Source organism: Pelodiscus sinensis, chromosome 12 (assembly GCF_052426305.1).
Source record: "Pelodiscus sinensis isolate ZL-2025 chromosome 12, ASM5242630v1, whole genome shotgun sequence".
Lineage (NCBI taxonomy): Eukaryota > Metazoa > Chordata > Testudines > Trionychidae > Pelodiscus > Pelodiscus sinensis.
In genome coordinates, this window is record NC_143063.1 from 21,338,708 (window position 1) to 21,355,149 (window position 16,442).

At 45.9% G+C, this 16,442-nt stretch overlaps 1 protein-coding gene across 1 annotated transcript in view; it reads right to left on the reverse strand.

The window, feature by feature from the left end:
- HEATR3 (HEAT repeat containing 3) overlaps positions 1-5,941 on the reverse strand; it is a 45,484-nt gene extending 39,543 nt beyond the window's left edge. The window contains exon 1 of the mRNA XM_075940245.2: positions 5,510-5,941. Coding sequence (XP_075796360.2) covers positions 5,510-5,644 — 135 coding nt within the window. The 5' untranslated portion in view covers positions 5,645-5,941. The remainder of the gene's footprint in view (positions 1-5,509) is intronic.
- Positions 5,942-16,442: the final 10,501 nt, after the last annotated feature.

Consider the following 16,442-nt stretch of genomic DNA (forward strand, 5'->3'; position numbering starts at 1 on the left):
AGGGTGGCCACACAGCCAGAGAGAAGCAATGCTTTGAAGGGGAAAGCACCAGTTCTCTCCAGCCACCAGCTGTGTGGCTGGCCTCTGCTCCTTTGGAGTCCTCCAGCCTAGGCCACTTGCTGCTGACTAGTGAACAGTGGCTGGGTGCAGCCAGGTGAGGTGGCAGGTTGGCCACTGGAGCTGGCACAGAGTCCCCAGGGTAAGGGCGTGGGGGCTGCAGGTTGCCAAAGCTGGCACCGGTCTATATGCAACAGATGCACAGGGCACCATAAAATTCAGGGCAATTGGATGCCATATGAAGTTGCATGTTTTGCATATTGGTAGGGATGGTCTTGTCCTCAAATCATGGTTTAAAACAGTGTTTCTTAAACTGTGTTCCATGGTACACCGGTGTGCCGCGAGGCAGTCGGAGATGTGCCGCAGAGAACAGAAATCAAAACTGCTGCCCTTAAAGGGGCAGGCAACCTTTTTTTCTTTCAATAACTTTCTCCACGACTTCCCTCCCCTCCCCCCCCCAACAAAAAATCCTTGGTATCCCTCATAAAAAAAAATATTGTTTGGTGTGCCTCGGTCTTAAAAAGTTTAAGAAACACTGGTTTAAAACCTTCAAGTTACTGAGAATAAATGTATTCGTACCACTGGTTGAAAAACACTGTGGTAGGAGATTAACAACACTTCCCTGTCTCTACTGGAAAACCTTGCCTGATGCATCTTAGGACTGGCATTAGCCTTGTTCATGGCTGCATCACACTGGGGGAATCAATCACCCTGTGATCAATCAATACACCCATGTCTTCCTCCTCTTCTGTTGCTTTTAACTGATAAGGCCCTAGCTTATAGTCACAATTCTTATTATTAGTCTCTAAATGCATGACCTTGCATTTTGCACTATTATGTTTAATCTTATTTCTAGTACTCCAGTTTTCAAGGTCATCCAGATCTTCTTGTATGATATTCCAATCCTCCTCCATAGTGGCAATACCTTCCCACTTTCTGTCATCTGCAAATTTTATTAACACTTCCCACTTTCTGTTCCAGGCTATTAATAAAAATATTAAAAAGACAGGTCCCAGGATCGATCCCTGAGAAATTCCGCTAGTAACCTCTGGCCAGCTGGACAGTTCACGTTCAGTAGTTCACCCACTGTAGACTTGTTTTTAACCAGTTCCTTATCCACCTTTCATTTTTCATATTAATCTCCCATCATCTCCAATTTAACTAATAATTTCCAATGTAGAACTGTATCAATTGCTTTCCTGAAATCCAGGTAGGTTAGATCAACTGATTTTTTTAGACAGAGGAATCTTCTCAAAGAAGGAGATGTGTTTGTCTAGCACAATCTACCTGTCCATGTTGCATCTATCCCAATTACTATTTACCTCCATGTCCTCAACTATGCTCTCCTTTAAAATTTGTTCCAAAACTGTGCATACAACTGAGGTCAAATTAACAAGTCTGTAGTTTTCCAGGTCACCTTTTTTCCTTTCTGTTCTTGGTTTTGTTTTTGTTTTTGTTTCCCTGTCTCCCTTCCCTTAACTTGCAGGCACACTACAGCAAGGGTGGGCAAGAGAGCCTCCAGGGGTCGGATACAGCCCGCCAAGCGCAAGGGAAGGATAGCTCAGTGATTTGAGGGCTGGCCTGCTAAACCCAGGGTTGTGAGCTCAATCCCTGAGGGGGCCATTTAGGGATCTGGGGCATAATTGTCAAGGATGGTACTTGGTCCTGCCGTGAGGGCAGGGGACTAGACTCCATGACCTCTCAAAATCCCTTCAAGCTCTATGAGATAGGTATATCTCCCTCCAAAAATGCCTTCCCCCCCACTTTAAAAAGTATTGCCCACCCTTGCTCTACAGAGAAGAAGCTGCCATGAGGGAAGAGTGATGGTTGCCAATACCACTGCTAGATTTTCTTTACACTGTTTCTGTGGGGCCCCTTGACAGACATATCCAAATCCTAGAGGCTTCCACACAGGTGTTGGTTGTGACTTGCTGAAAACACAGCTTACACATCCTTGCCTGGTGTGAAATGAGTCTGTTGGTGGAGTCTTCAGGAAAGACATAAGAGCTGCCCAGAGGTTCTGGAACAATTTTTGTAGTGGAGGTGCTGAGAGCCATTAAACCAAACTGTAAATCCTGTATATGATGGAAACCACTTCAAGCCAGGGGGTGTTGCTGCCATGCTCCTATTTTCAGTACCTGTGGAGCTGCCAAACAAGGCAACTTGTCTGCATAGTATCCAAGAGTATGAAGGCTTTATTGGCAGGATGCTCATGGAAACATCTGGGATGGAGGATGCAAGCCAATTACAGATGACTGCATCAGAGAAGAACTGGCTGCCAGCAATCTCAGGCGATAGACAGCACCACAAACATCCCAGGTCCCTCTTTCATCAAGGTTGAATACCAGTATGCAGTACCAGCAACAGGAGATGAGGAGCAGACTTCAATGGCTGAGGAGGAGCCACCTGCCCCCAAAATGGGAAGCTCAGGACAACTGCAGCCAAGAGGAGGCAGTGTAGGGTGCTAGTCATTAAGGACTCTCTTCTGAGCTGGACAGAGGCATCACACTCCAGTTCTGATATGATGTCATGGGAGGTGTGCTGTCTGCCTATAGCTTGCATCTAAGACATGACAGAAAGGCTGCAGAAGCTCACAATGATAATAGAATCACAGAACACCAGAACTGGAAGGGACCTCGAGAATTCATCAATTGCTGCCCACTGACCTCACAGCAGGACCAAGTACCATCTAGACCAGTGTTTCTCAACCTTTTTTTTTAATAAAGTACCCCTTTAAAAAAAATTGTAAGTACCCCCAGTACCTACAGTTTTCAGAGACACAAACATTTTTTCTACCATTGCAACACATTTGTTTAAACAACTTAATTGTAGCCGGACGGGTGATGACATTTTTGGGTGCAAAACGTACAAAAATAATAAAGTGCTGTAAAATTTAACACAAAAATTCAGTTTTCTCCAAATTTCAGTTGTATTGACGTACCTCGCAGACTTCTCTCAAGAACTCCTCAGAGTACTCTTACCACTGGTTCAGAAACACTGGTCTAGACTATCCCTGAGAGGTGTCTGTCTAACCTGCTCTTAAATATCTCTTGAGATGGAGACTCCACAACCTCCCTAGGCAATTTATTCCCATGTGTAACCACCCTGACAGTTAGGAAGTTTTTCCTAATGTCCAACCTAACCCTCCCTTTCTGCAGTTTAAGCCCATTGTTTCTTGTCCTAATGATACTGACAGGTCTGATCTGGAAAAGTTCAACAGCAACTATAAGGCTCTGGGAGGGAGAGTGAAGGAATCAGAAATGTAGGTTGTCTTCTTGTCTATCCTCCCAATTGAGGGTAAAGGATGAATATGCTCATCCTAGAGATGAATTCAGGGCTGCACTGGTGTGCCAGGAGAGCTTTTGTTTCCTCGACCTTGGGATGCTGTTCTGGGAAGAAGGTCTGTTAGGAAGTGATGGGGTCCACCTGACCAGGAAGGGAAAAAGCATCTTCGTGCACTAACTCTCCAACTGAGCAAGAAGGTTTTAAACTACATTCAAAGGGAATGGGTGACAAAAGCTCACATGTAAGCTGCCTCTATCCCCAGCTTCTCCCTCTTCCCAGTTCCACCTTCAGCCCAAGCTCCATTTCGGAACCCAGGGCTGTGAAGTGATGCGGGGGCGGGGGGAATGCAGCCTGATTCCATTCATGCTAACGAGGGGTGATGACTGAAAAGGTATGTGCACCACTGACCTAAATCACAGTACTACTGAAAAGAAGGTGGAGATTAGAATGGATCACGAAGTGAATATGAGTTGACAATGTGACACAGTTCTGGAAAAAAACTTATATCCTGGAGTGTATTCACAGTAGGGATGTGAAAGGTTAACTGGTTAACCAATTAACAGGTAAGCAGTGCCCTAAACAGGTAATTCTTACTAGTTCCAGTCAGGGGCTCCTCCCTCTGTCTGCAGGAAGACCGGGCCCACTGGGGACAGGGGCTTCAAGCCAGAAGCCAGCGGCAGATTCAGCCCGGAACCCACTTAGTCAGTTAACTGGTTAAACATTAGGTCAATCTAACATTTAACTGATTAACTGGGATTTTACAACCCTAATTTACACATGCATCACATGTAAGATACAGGAAGTAATTGCTCTGCTTGGCACAGATGAGGCCTCAGCTAGAATAGTGTGTCCAATTCTGAGTGCCACACTTTAGAACAGTGGTTCCCAAACCTTTAGGCATCACGCCCCCTTTTTGATTTTTGAGAAACCCTCACGCCCCCTTCGCTTCCTCCCCCAATAGCAGCAAAACTTGTTGAGCCAAAAAAGGAACTGACGGGAAGGTGGGGTTGCCTCACACCCCCCCCTGGAATTTCTTCACCCCCCCCCCCCGGGAAGCACACCCCCCAGTTTGGGAACCCTTGCTTTAGAAGACTCAGAGCAGCCACAACAAGAAAAGAGTTAGGAAAACCTGACCTCAAAGAAAGATTAAAAAGCTAGGCATGTTTTCAGTCTTTGGAAAAGGCAGAAACAGTCTCCAGTGTGATAAGGATTTTTATAAAGGCAATGGTGATCCATGTCCATTAAAGGCAGGATAAGAAATAATGGTCTTAATCTCCAGCAAGGGACATTTGGATTAGATATTAGAAAAGCATTTTAATTATGTAAGTTCTGTAATAGGTTTCCAGGGGAGGTTGTGGACTCCCCATCAGGGGTGGTCTACATTTACTTGGTTTTGCCTCAGACTGGCCTTGATGACTTCTCAAAGGCCCTTCCAGCCCTACAGTTCTATGATTCTGAGTCAGAGAGTGGCAACCTGATACTTGGTGTTGGACCATCAATCTGTGCATTTCTCTCTCACCCAGAGGCTACTCCCCACATCTTAGCTCCTTCCCCTCTGAAGAGATGCTGACAGGAACAAAAAAGTTCATCTCCCTGCACATGGTTAGCACACATAGCCCAGGTGGAAAACTGGTCAGCCCAGGCTTTAGCTCCAAAGCTACCTCCTGCACACCACAGCTCAAGCCTAAGCCAGGTGCAGAGTACATCCTCTTCTGGCACTGACTCCAGCTCCCCTCCCAAAGCCAGGGGAGGGTAATGCCACGCTCAAAAACACACCCATCAATCGCCCCAAACATGCTAGTGAAACCACACAGGGGCCTTCTCCTCCCGTGCACACATGGGGAGAGAGCAAGCCTCCCCCCCATCCCACACACGGAGCCCCCTAGATCATCTGAGGCACAATGGACCCCCAGTTTCCATCCAGGCTGGATGGACCCAGCCCACTTGGGGGGCACAACTCACCCCCCCCCCGTCTCCGCAGAGGCTAGGGGGCCCCAGCCCACCTGCAGGGAGGACAACCCGTCCCCATCCAGGCTCTAGGGGAGGCTCCCCCTGCACAGAGCCGCTGCCTGCAGGGCAGAGGCAGGCGGGCGGGCGCGGCAGGACGCCGGCCTGTCTCAGCCCCCACACACCGACGTGCCGCCCGGGAGGAGCCGCTTTCACTTACTTGCTCCAGCAGCTCAGCGGCCGGGGAGCCTGCATCGCCGCCATCTCCGGCCGGCGCCTCCGCGCTGACCGGCCGCTGCGGGCCTGCTGGGGAGAACGGGGCTCTCCGGAACCTCTTGGCCTTGCTCTTGCCCATGGTGCCTGCCCGCGGACGGGGGGCGGCGGCGTCCCTGCCTCGCCGGGTCGGAGGCGAGCGCTGAGCCCCACGTGTGCGGCTGCAGCCCGGCCCTGGACCTGGCGCAGGCGCGGCGAGCGCCGGGGAAAGGAAACTGCGGCTGCCCGTTCCGCTAAGGGAGCGTGCTACCCGCAGGCTCTCTCGGCACAGCCCGGCCGGGCCCCGGGCTGGTAGGAAACCAAGTAGCACGGGCAGCGCTCGCTGCTTTTTGGGAGACTAGGCCCAGGCAGGCCTGCTCCTTTTCCTGTATGCTAAGCAGTGCCCGCCTTCTCCCCTGGGGGGGGGGGGGGGGGCAAGGCTGCCCTGCTACATTTTCCAAAGTGAGAGGCTGCTGGTTCTGTTAGCAGCTCAACGTTACCCTGCATCTCCCAGTAAGGATGTAACAGTGGACTTGATTAACCGATAAGCTGGGGGGGCGGGTGCATCAACACAACTGAAATTTGGCGACAACTGAATTTTTGTTTTAAGTTTTACAGCGTTTTATTATTTGTGTACTCTTTACACCCAACAAATGTCAGTGCCCGCCCAGCTACTAGTAAGTTGTTTAAACAAATGTGTTGTAATGGTAGAAAAAAATGGTGTGTCTGAAAACTGTAGGTATTGGGGGTACTTATTTTTTTAAAAGGGGTACTTTATAAAAAAAAGTTAAGAAACACTGCTGTAGACTACATGCATTCCGTCCCCTTTCCCCACTCTTGCCAGTATGTTTTTTAGCAGGCTGGCTACCCAAGATTCAGGAGGAGGAAGTTAGACGAGGGGGTTCTCTGCGACTGTGGGGCCTATTTCCGCTCTTCCCTCGTGTCACGAATCCAGGCAGAGTTCCTCTGGGCGGCGTCCACTGGCTCCATCGACAGCTTTGAGGAGCAGTGGGCGTCTCTGCTCGGTGTCCCCATCCGGCTCCCTTATTTTAAACCTGTGACCCGCACTCCTTGACCCTGTTGTCATTTTTTGTCCCCCGGATTCAATTGAACATGGGTTCAGTGTCCCTCCCATAAGGTTGGGGAGGGGCTTTTAGAATGTGGGCGGGCTTTGCCCACCCACCTTCCCATGATTTCAAATAGGCCCAAGATTCAGGTTCCACCCAGGTGATAAGCAGAGTGCCCACAGCCAGCAGCATGTGTTTTGGTGGTGTACATCTGCACATGCCTTGATGCACATAAAATATATTCCACACATGGATGGAAAAAAATTGAGAGAGAATATTGGCTGTAACTATTATAATTTAAGTTGTGTACAACCAAAGTTGGACATTGTAAAAAAAAAAAATTACATTTTTTTCGTTCCAGGATGATGGGGTTTTTTTAAGGGTATTGCTTAGGCTGCAACCTGTGCAACTCTAAGTAAAATGTACCTAATATGTTAACATTTAAACTTTTCGTGATATATTTTAAAAATCTAATACAATTTTAGCAAACTGCTTTGTCTCCCTCCCCCACGTACAGTAAAACTCCAGTTGTCAGGCATCCAGTGGTCTGGCACTCCTGATAGTCCGGCACCACCCGGGACCCGGAAGTGCTCCAGGCAGCTGGACAATTGGAGCTGCTCTGCCTCAGGCTCCCCCAAGTCATCTGCTGGTCAGTTTCAGCAGTGGCTGACTTGGGGACGCCTGGGGCAGAGCAGCTGTGGTGTTGGTTTGGTCCCCTAGCACCGTCCCTCTGCTCTGCGGGACCAACCCGGCAGCATCCCAGCTGCTCTGCCCCGGGCTTCCCCAAGTCAGCTGCTGGTCAGTTTCAGCAGCAGCTGACTTGGGGATGCCTGGGGTAGAGCGGCTGGGGTGCTGCCGGGTTGGTCCCACAGCGCCATTCCCCCAACCCCAGCCCAGACCCCTTATAGCCCCCCCTTCTGATAGTCCGGCATATTTGATAATCCGGCACCTCCTGGGTCCTAAAGGTGCCGGAGTATCGGAAGTTTACTGTACTGCAAATCCCCCTACATAAAGTTGCTTCTCAGGGAGACACAGTGTTCTTAGATTCCATGTAGTGCTGTCCATAATTTTTTTGATTGATGCTGCATAAATGTAGATTCAGCATAGCCAAGGACAAAACATGACAATTTCAAGCTGCCTCTGGGGATTTCTATGCTCCTCTTCCCAATCAGGCATGGATTACCCTTGTGTCGTTTCCACGGCTGAATCTCCATTCCATTAACTTACAAGAACAGAGTAATTCAATCACACTACATCATCCAGTCAAGATTTTATTTTCCAAAATATAGAAACAAATGACTCCTGGGCTATGTCTACATTGGTGCGAAAAACTTGCTGCCTGTCTACACTGGCCACGAGTTCTTGTGCAAGTACACTGACTTTCTAATGTATGAAATCAGTGCTTCTTGCACAAGAACTCTGATGCTCCTGCTCAGGAATAAGCCCTCATGCTCAACTGTTCTTGTGCAAGGGACCAGTGTAGACAGGCAACATGAATTTCTTGCACAAGAAAGCTCTATGGTTAAAATGGCCATCAGAGCTTTCTTGCACAAGAGAACATCTACACTGGCATGGATGCTCTTGCGCAAAAGCACATGCCAGTATAGACACTCTCTTCTGGAAGAGTTTTTGCACAAGAACTCTTCCCTCTGTCAACAGAAGCATGCAAATCAAGCACGTTGAAATTGCTAATGAAGCCAGGATTTAAATATCCCGCTCTTCATTAGCATAAACATGGCTGCCGGTTTTTTCAAAATGGAGCTTTTTTTTAAAAAAAAAAAATGGCATGCTAGACGTGGATCTGTCAAAAATAAAGCCTTTTTTGATAGATCCTGTATTCCTCAAAAAATGAAGTTTACAGGATCTGTTGAAAAAGGCTTTATTTTCGACAGAGCCGCATCTAGACTGCCGTTTTTTTTGAAAAAGCTCTGTTTCAAAAAAAAGCGGCGGCCATGTTTATACTAACGAGGAGTGGGATATTTAAATCCCAGCTTCATTAGCAATTTTGACGTGCCTAATCTATACTTCTCTGTCAACAGAGAGGTGTAGTCTAGATACACCCTCAGAGTGCCATGGATGCGCTGTACAGGCAAGCCCTTGCATTCAGTGAATTGGAAAAAGACAGCCAGTAATTGATCCTCTGGAAATAGTGGAACGCTGGTTCTGGTGCCCTAAGACAGTGCTGCAGGTATGGGACAATCAGTAGTGGCTGCAGAACTTCCAAATGCACAAGGCCACTTTCATGGAACTTCACAAATGGCTTTATCTTGCCCTGAAGCCTGGGGCACTCGAGACTCACTGACCGTAGAGAAGCGCATGGTGGGGAGGCAGGGAAAAGGGAATAAGGGAATTTGTGTGCAGCCATCTTAGTCTTGTGAGCAAGAGTCAGGCTAATTCTGACTCTTGACAACGTGAGAGCTGTAATAAGACGCTGCCTTCGCCTCTCGCCTCCATACGGAGATAAGGATAGAATGCTGACTTTGGCAGGGACCTTGAGATAAGGAGCATCTGGGTGGAACTAAAATAACTGTTAGCCATTGGAGTTTGTAATGGGAAGGAGACTAATTGTTATTATATCTAATGGATAGTATATAAACTGCTTCGTAATTGCTTGTATTCGAAGATCTGCCTTGGGGAGGGGGGATTCCGCTCCCCCCCCCATCCGAATCAGTTTTTCCCTTGCTGCAGCTCGTAATAAAACTGCCCTCTGGCTACTTGTTGCTTACAAATGCAGAGAGAGGACAATGTTTTCTTCCACAATGGCGATTGCCTTGTGGAAGCTTGCAACACCAGACAGCTACAAGTCAACTGGGAATCAACATGGAGTGAGAAAATCCACAGTGGGGGCTGTTATATAAGTAGCCAAAACCAGGGCTCGCCGAACTGTGGCGAGCCCTGCTCGCCAGCCGCACTGTCTGGCGATATGCACATGCGCAGATCGCCCGAACCCGGCTCTTCCAGGTTGCAATCTACTCACCATGGGCGACTAGATTGCATTATTTGTCGAGCCCTGGCCAAAACAATCAATACCATCACTACCTTCACCCCCAGCCACCCTGCCAAGGAGTACACAAACTGCAAGGAGTACTTCTTGATGGTGCTGCAGGTGCTAGTGGATCACAAGATCCGTTTCAACAAGAACATGGGATGGCTGGGAAAGATACACAACGCACATATCTTTAGCATTTCCTGCCTCTTCAGAAAGTTGCACACTGGAACATTTTCCCCAGACTGGAAAAAAAAGATCAGAGAAGTAGAAACGCCAGTACTGTAGTGATCCTCGACCCAGCCTATCCCTTGCTCTTGTGTCTCATGAATCTGTACATGGGAAGCCTGGACTACAGTAAGGAGCAGTTCCACGACAAGACTGTGCAAGTACAGACTAGTGGAGGAATGTGCTTTTGGGTGTTTTAAGGGAAGGCTTAGAAGTCTGACTAGGTTAGGCCTCAGCAAACACAACATTACCTTTGTGGTGTCAGCCTGCTGTGTGCTCCATAATCTTTGTGAGAGCAAGAAGGGAACCTTTATATGTCAGGGCGGATGCCTAGCCTGAGATTTTGAGCAGCCAGCCACCAGGGTGCTAAGGAGAGCACAGCATGGAGTAGTGCAAATCAGAGAAGCTTTGAAAGAAAGTTTTATAAGTGGCAGTTTTCAGAGTCACGCACTTTGCTCTCACTGAGAGCATTCAGTGTGTTTGCCTGTAACCCCTCTCCCCTCCCTCCGTAATACAAGAGACTATTGTTCATAAATCGTGTTTTTATTCAGGCAAAATTATGCAGGAATAAAAAAGGAATCCATGGTGGGATGCAAAGGGCGGGAAGAGGAAAATCAGAAACATTAGGACACCCTTTTCTCTGCTAAGGCCCTGTAGATTGAGTGAGAGGCTCGCCTTGAATCTCCCCCACTGTCAGGGTGGCCATTATAGAACTGGGCAAGGAGGGAAAGTTATTCTGCAAGGTGTATTTGGGGGTGGTGGTGGGGCAGAAATTCCTTTCTAGGCTCTCTGCCAGGCATTCCATACAGCAGTCAAGGACAAAGATATTCTCCTGATACTTTGCTTGCAGTTCCCTGCACACTTTCTTGTCCAGCTGGTCAACCATCCTGTCTTCCAGGAGTGTATTACTCTACCCCATTTGCTCTTCAAACACGTCTTCTCTTGTCCATTTTCATCTGTGGTTTGTGCGAGATAGACAGCTGCTAGAGTTGGAGTATGCAGCAAGCTGCCTGCTGTTCGCCCTGTAACGAAACGTTACAAAAGGCGCACCTTACAGGAGATACATTGCGGAACCTAAAACCTCATCTGTTAACATACAGTGAAGGTCTCTCTAAATATGATAGAGATGTGTTCTGTGCAAAGCTAAAAGTTATGCTTTAATGCAGCCACGGTATAACAGGTACAGAGTTCTCCAGAGAACATCTGGACTCTCACAGTTTGCAAGCAGGCACAATAAGGGACTTGCCAGTGCATGATCCTGCAAGGGGGAAGGAGGGATAGAGTCCAGTCATGCTAGGGACAGAGGCAGGATGGTTCACATGGCTTCCCTCTTATGTCTGCCACATGCGGCTTCCCGCAAGAGTGCTACTCCACAGGAGTCTGGGGTTGGGAGGGAGAGGGTGCCAGATACTGAAACTATGCTGGCAGCAGCTCATAGGCTCTGGTATGCAAGGGGAATGTGGGGAGTATCTGTCTCCTTCTCCGTCGGAGGCCGCATGAGTGAGGGTTTGGGCTTGTTTGTAACTTCTCACTTCTGAGGGTCAGCACCACTCACTCATCCACAAAAGGTTACCCATTACTACACTAGACAACATGTTTGCTTATTTTTCTTGTGGTAGGACTACCTCAGCTCCTTTATTTTAGCACTGCATTTCTGGGGGGGCTCTGGAGTATCCTTTCTCCACCCTGCACTATGCTATCTTCATGAAGATATCAGTGTCTCTTTTGCTGTTTCTGAGCTCTGAAAGAATGGATTCTTCTCCCCATGCCTCAGTGAGGTCCAAGAGCTTCTGCACGCTCGATGCTGGCTCTCTTTTGTGGTCCTAGGAACTGGAGCTCATGGGACATGAACTCAAAGTCATGGCTACATGAGGCACCTGCTCTGAGATGTGAGCACAACACTGTCTATATGGGAAATGAAATTCAAACTTGCCTGGGGCTTTTCCTGTTCACCCCTACAGAACAGTAGAGGTGCAAGTTCTGGCCAGAGCAAGACACTGTGAATTGGCTCCCAGAGACTCAGCACATCAACTTTCCCAACACTGGGTCTACACTATCTTGATCAGGCCAGGTCAAATTTTGCATTACTCATAAAAACTGGAATATCCAAAATAGACTTCAATGACCCTTAAAGGTGACAAATTCAGCCTTGGTAGTGTGGACTCACTGTTAAGAAAGAAAAAAAATCAACTTTATGCAACTAAATTTGATCTCAACTCCTAGGCTATGTCTACACTCGCGACTTCTTGTGCAAGAACATCTTGCGCAAGGGTTCTTGTGCAAGAACTCTTGCCCAAGAAAATGTCCACACTGCCATGTGCAAGCTGTGCTTTTGTGCAAGAGCTCCCATGGCAGTATGGACGCTCTCTTGCACAAGAAAGCTCTGGTGACCATTTTAGCCATAGGGCTTTCTTGCGCAAGAAATCCTTGCCGAGCGTCCGCACAAGAGCTCCTGCGCAAGAGGGCTTACACGTGTTAAAAAAGAGTGTAACTCTTGCGCGAGAAGACCTCTCTTACCACGCTGAACTGTAAATTTCATTGCGCAAGAGCGGGCGGGCAGTGTGGACGCTCTGCAGATTCTTGCGCAAGGATGGCCATACTTGCACAAGAAGCTGCGAGTGTAGACATAACCCTAGTGTAGACCAGGCCAAATCCAGGTTGCTTAGTGCCCAATCTTGCTGCCACTGAAGTATATGGCAAATGCCCTTATTTCCAAGGGGTATAGAAGTGAACTCAGACTAAAATTATATTAGTAGCCATAATTTGAATATATGTTTTATCAGACAAGATATCCAGTATTTCCTGATCTTAAAAAGGCTACAATTTTCTAAAAGTGTGCTGACTGCTTAAAACAAGGGGCATTGAAATAAATGCCTTGTTTTGGAAATTGTTAAGCTTTTACTATATTTTCAGGAACAACATTTGAGACTAGAGACATGCAGTCAAACCTTTCATTTGATAAATGATTTTGATTAGCTGACAAAACTGCTAAAATAAGGGTTTGAAAAATTAAAAATAGTTTTAAATCTAGATATTTAAATAGATTTGTAAAATAAAAAATGAATATCAATTTATAGTAAGGCCTAAAATTTAAAATTTAAATTTAACCAGGTACTTAAATAGTACTTTCACTGTCAAAGTAGGAAAGTGAAACTGCACTGGTAAAATTATCTAACTGAGCACCTAGAACCAGAATTTGAAGTGCTAAAGCAGCTATTGATAGTAGTGGCCTTTTCTACCAAGATACCTGCTTTCTTTCAGTTGATTCTACTAGTTCAAGTAAAGTGACTAGTTCATTTCAAGTCAAGAAATTGAGCTGAAAAAGCAGAAAACTGGTTTTCCTGTCAATCTATGAAAACTAGATGAGAGAGGATGAGATCTATTACAGTTCTTGAAGGATGGTGACCAGAACAGTTAGTTTAGTTCACTAACTAGATTTAAGACTTCCATTCTTTAATACATCAGTTTTAAATACAAAACCGATTTTGGTAAACATTTGCTCCAGCACATTTAAGGTAGTCTTAAGTCAGGGGCTCTCAAACTCTGTTGCACCACAGCCCCCTTCTGACAAATCAAATCATATCAAAATCCAATTTGGAGTCCTGACCTACAATTTGAGAACAGCGTATACAAAAAATAAAACCATCTTAAAATGCTAATTTTTAATGTTGCATTTTTAATTGAACTTCAATTTCAATACAAACAGAGCTTGACAACTTGCTAGTAAAGATAACCATATAGTAAATAAATTCATCATTCATAATTTTCTAACATAAAAAGGAATAGTTAAAATGAAGGACCTGAGCTATACAGTTGCTTTAAAAACCCACACTATATGGGTGTAATGTATCCTTGTTTGCACAAGATAACAAATTTAGTATAAAGGTTAAATTTAGCTGCAAAGGAACATATTTTAATAGTTATCAACCAATGAGAATCGACATGTTTTCAGGAAAATAACCAAAAATACAAATGCAAAGCCCTCAATATTAATCAAGGCTTTCCTACTTCAGTTTGCTGATTTAAAACTGTGATTAAAACCCTTCTGATTTAACCCTATTCACCCTATTAGTTAAAATCTTACAATGCAATAAAAGGACCACAATATAAAGAAAACAAAACTTAAGAACTTTTCCTGCAAATACCTTACACATGCTTGGATAGGACATAGGTTGGATGGATATTAGGAAAAACTTTGTAATTCTCAGGGTGGTTAAACACTGGAATAAACTGCTGAGGGAGGTTGTAGAATTTCCATCACTGGAGATATTTAAGAGCAGGTTAGATAGATGTCTATCAGGGATGGTCTAGATGGTGTTCGGTCCTGCTGAGAGGGCAGGGGACTAGACTTGATGACCTCTCGAGATCTCTTCCAGTTCTAGTAATTTACTAATCTACGCTGAATTTTTCAAACTGAGTGGTTCCAGTGCATTCAGTGAAATTAATCACAGTGGCTATGAGTACGTTACAAGGTTTTTGCGCAAAAAAGGTGTAGCGTACAGACCTCAAGCGCCTTTCCGTGCAACGCCCCCCCTCCAAAAACAGGGAATCGACAGGACAGAGGGCTTTTGCCGGTAGAGTTATTCTTCTCCCCACAAGGAATAACTCCTTTTTACGCTACAGCTCTTGCACAAAAAGGCACGTGTGCACACTCCGCAGGGGTTTCTTGTGCAAAAAGAGCCTATCAGAAAAAGCACAGGTGCTCTGATGGCCATTCTGTTAATGGCAATCGAAGCTTTCTTGCTCAAGAGCATCCATGCAGTGGATTCATCCATGCTTTTGCAATGTGCTTTTGAGGTGTGGATGCGCTTTTGCGCAAGAAGTTTTTGCAGAAGATCTCTTCTGCAAAAAAGCATCTTGCGCAAAAACCCTGCAGTATAGACAAAGCCAGGGAGAAATAGACTTAAGGAGCCGTTCTTGCTTAAGTTTGACACAGAACAGTGTTCCCTCTAAGCTGAGTGGCAGCACAGCTTCACAGGTGATTAATCAGCCCTGCCTAGTGAGTCAGCTCTGTGAATGAAGCCCTGAGCCTCTGACTGGATGGGGGTGATTAATCACCTGTGAAGCTGTGCAGCCAGGTAGCTTAGAGGGAACACTGACACAGAAGTTATTAATTTATAGTGAATGGAAAAAGTGGTAAGAGCTTAGGTATTAATTGTGAATTTGGTGTTGGTTAAGAACCTTCAGTTTACTGGAGTACTCTTTTCAATAGAAAAGTGTACCTGAAAGGCAGTTACCTACAAGTATGGGTAAAATACTGCTTTTGTGCAGTGAATAAGAAAAAAAAATCAGCTTTGTGAAGAGTATCTATGGCCTCAATTCTGAATCAAATGCTTTTGTGCAAGAGGGCCATTGTAGACAACATGGTATTGTTTTGCGCAAAAAAGCCCCGATCGCGAAAATGGTGATCGGGGCTTTCTTGCACAAAACCGCGTCTAGATTTTGCGGAAAAGCATCCATGCCAAAGTGCTTTTGCGGAAAAGCGTCCATGACAATCTAGACGCTCTTTTCCGCAAATGCTTTTAACAGAAAAACTTTTCCGTTAAAAGTATTTGCGGAAAAACATGCCAGTCTAGACGTAGCCCCTCAGTATCTAGAGAGCAAACTGGCTCAGAGACAAAGGAGGTAAAACCCCAACATTCTTTTGTCTCAGTTTGAAATCCCTATCTGCATTTCTGTTGGCTGACTGCTACCTGGCTAGGTACAAGGGACATAGTTAACCCCTTAGTCCCCAGACTGCTGGCCATCCCTCATGGCCCTGACAGATACAAACTAAAATTTCATACAATACTTTTTTATTCTGCTCTACATACCCTATGCTGAAATGTACAATATTTATATCCCAATTGATTTTTTTTAAACTAGAAGATTTACCTGGCATTGTTCAAGTCCTTAATTCATTTTTCTTTTTTTTTTTTAATTTAAAATCATCCCAGCCCTAGTCCAGAGTAATGAGGGGTCCAGTATGCAGGCTGCTCTAGGAAGAGAGGACTACCCCAGTCCTCTTTCACAGCAGCAAATTTGGGGTCAGGTGAGAAGCACCTCTCCACCCCCACTGCAGATCCAGCAGGCACAGTCAGGGGAAGGATGCTTGTCTCCCTGCTGAGGGACAGACACACCGAAATTCTCTCAAATATGTAGTAGATAGCTATCCTTTCTCCATCCCTGTTGGCCCAATGGGGGTATAGCTGTCCCAATTCCAGCCTCTGGCTATTGGCTGCCCCTGTTGGTCATTACACAGTATAACTATTCCAGCTTCCCATCCCACATGCTCTGCTGCCCCCATGTGGTCATCATATAACAGAGCCATTGCTTTCCATTTTATGAGAACCAATACCATTTCAGGGACATCCCATTTTCCTAGCTCAATCAAACCCTTACCTTCCTTTAAGTTATGGTAAGAGGAAATGGCCTATCAAATTTGGTGTTCCTAGCTCTTAGCTTAATTCAGATGGACAGATGCACATTTCTCAAATATATTGGAAGAGCATTATATGATAAAAATTAGGAAGTAAGCAATTTGTCAGTAACCATATGCTGTGACACCATTGCTGATACTTGGGGATACCCAAGATTAATCAGACTCCTGAAAGGAGTACAACATTCTGGATAGATAGCCA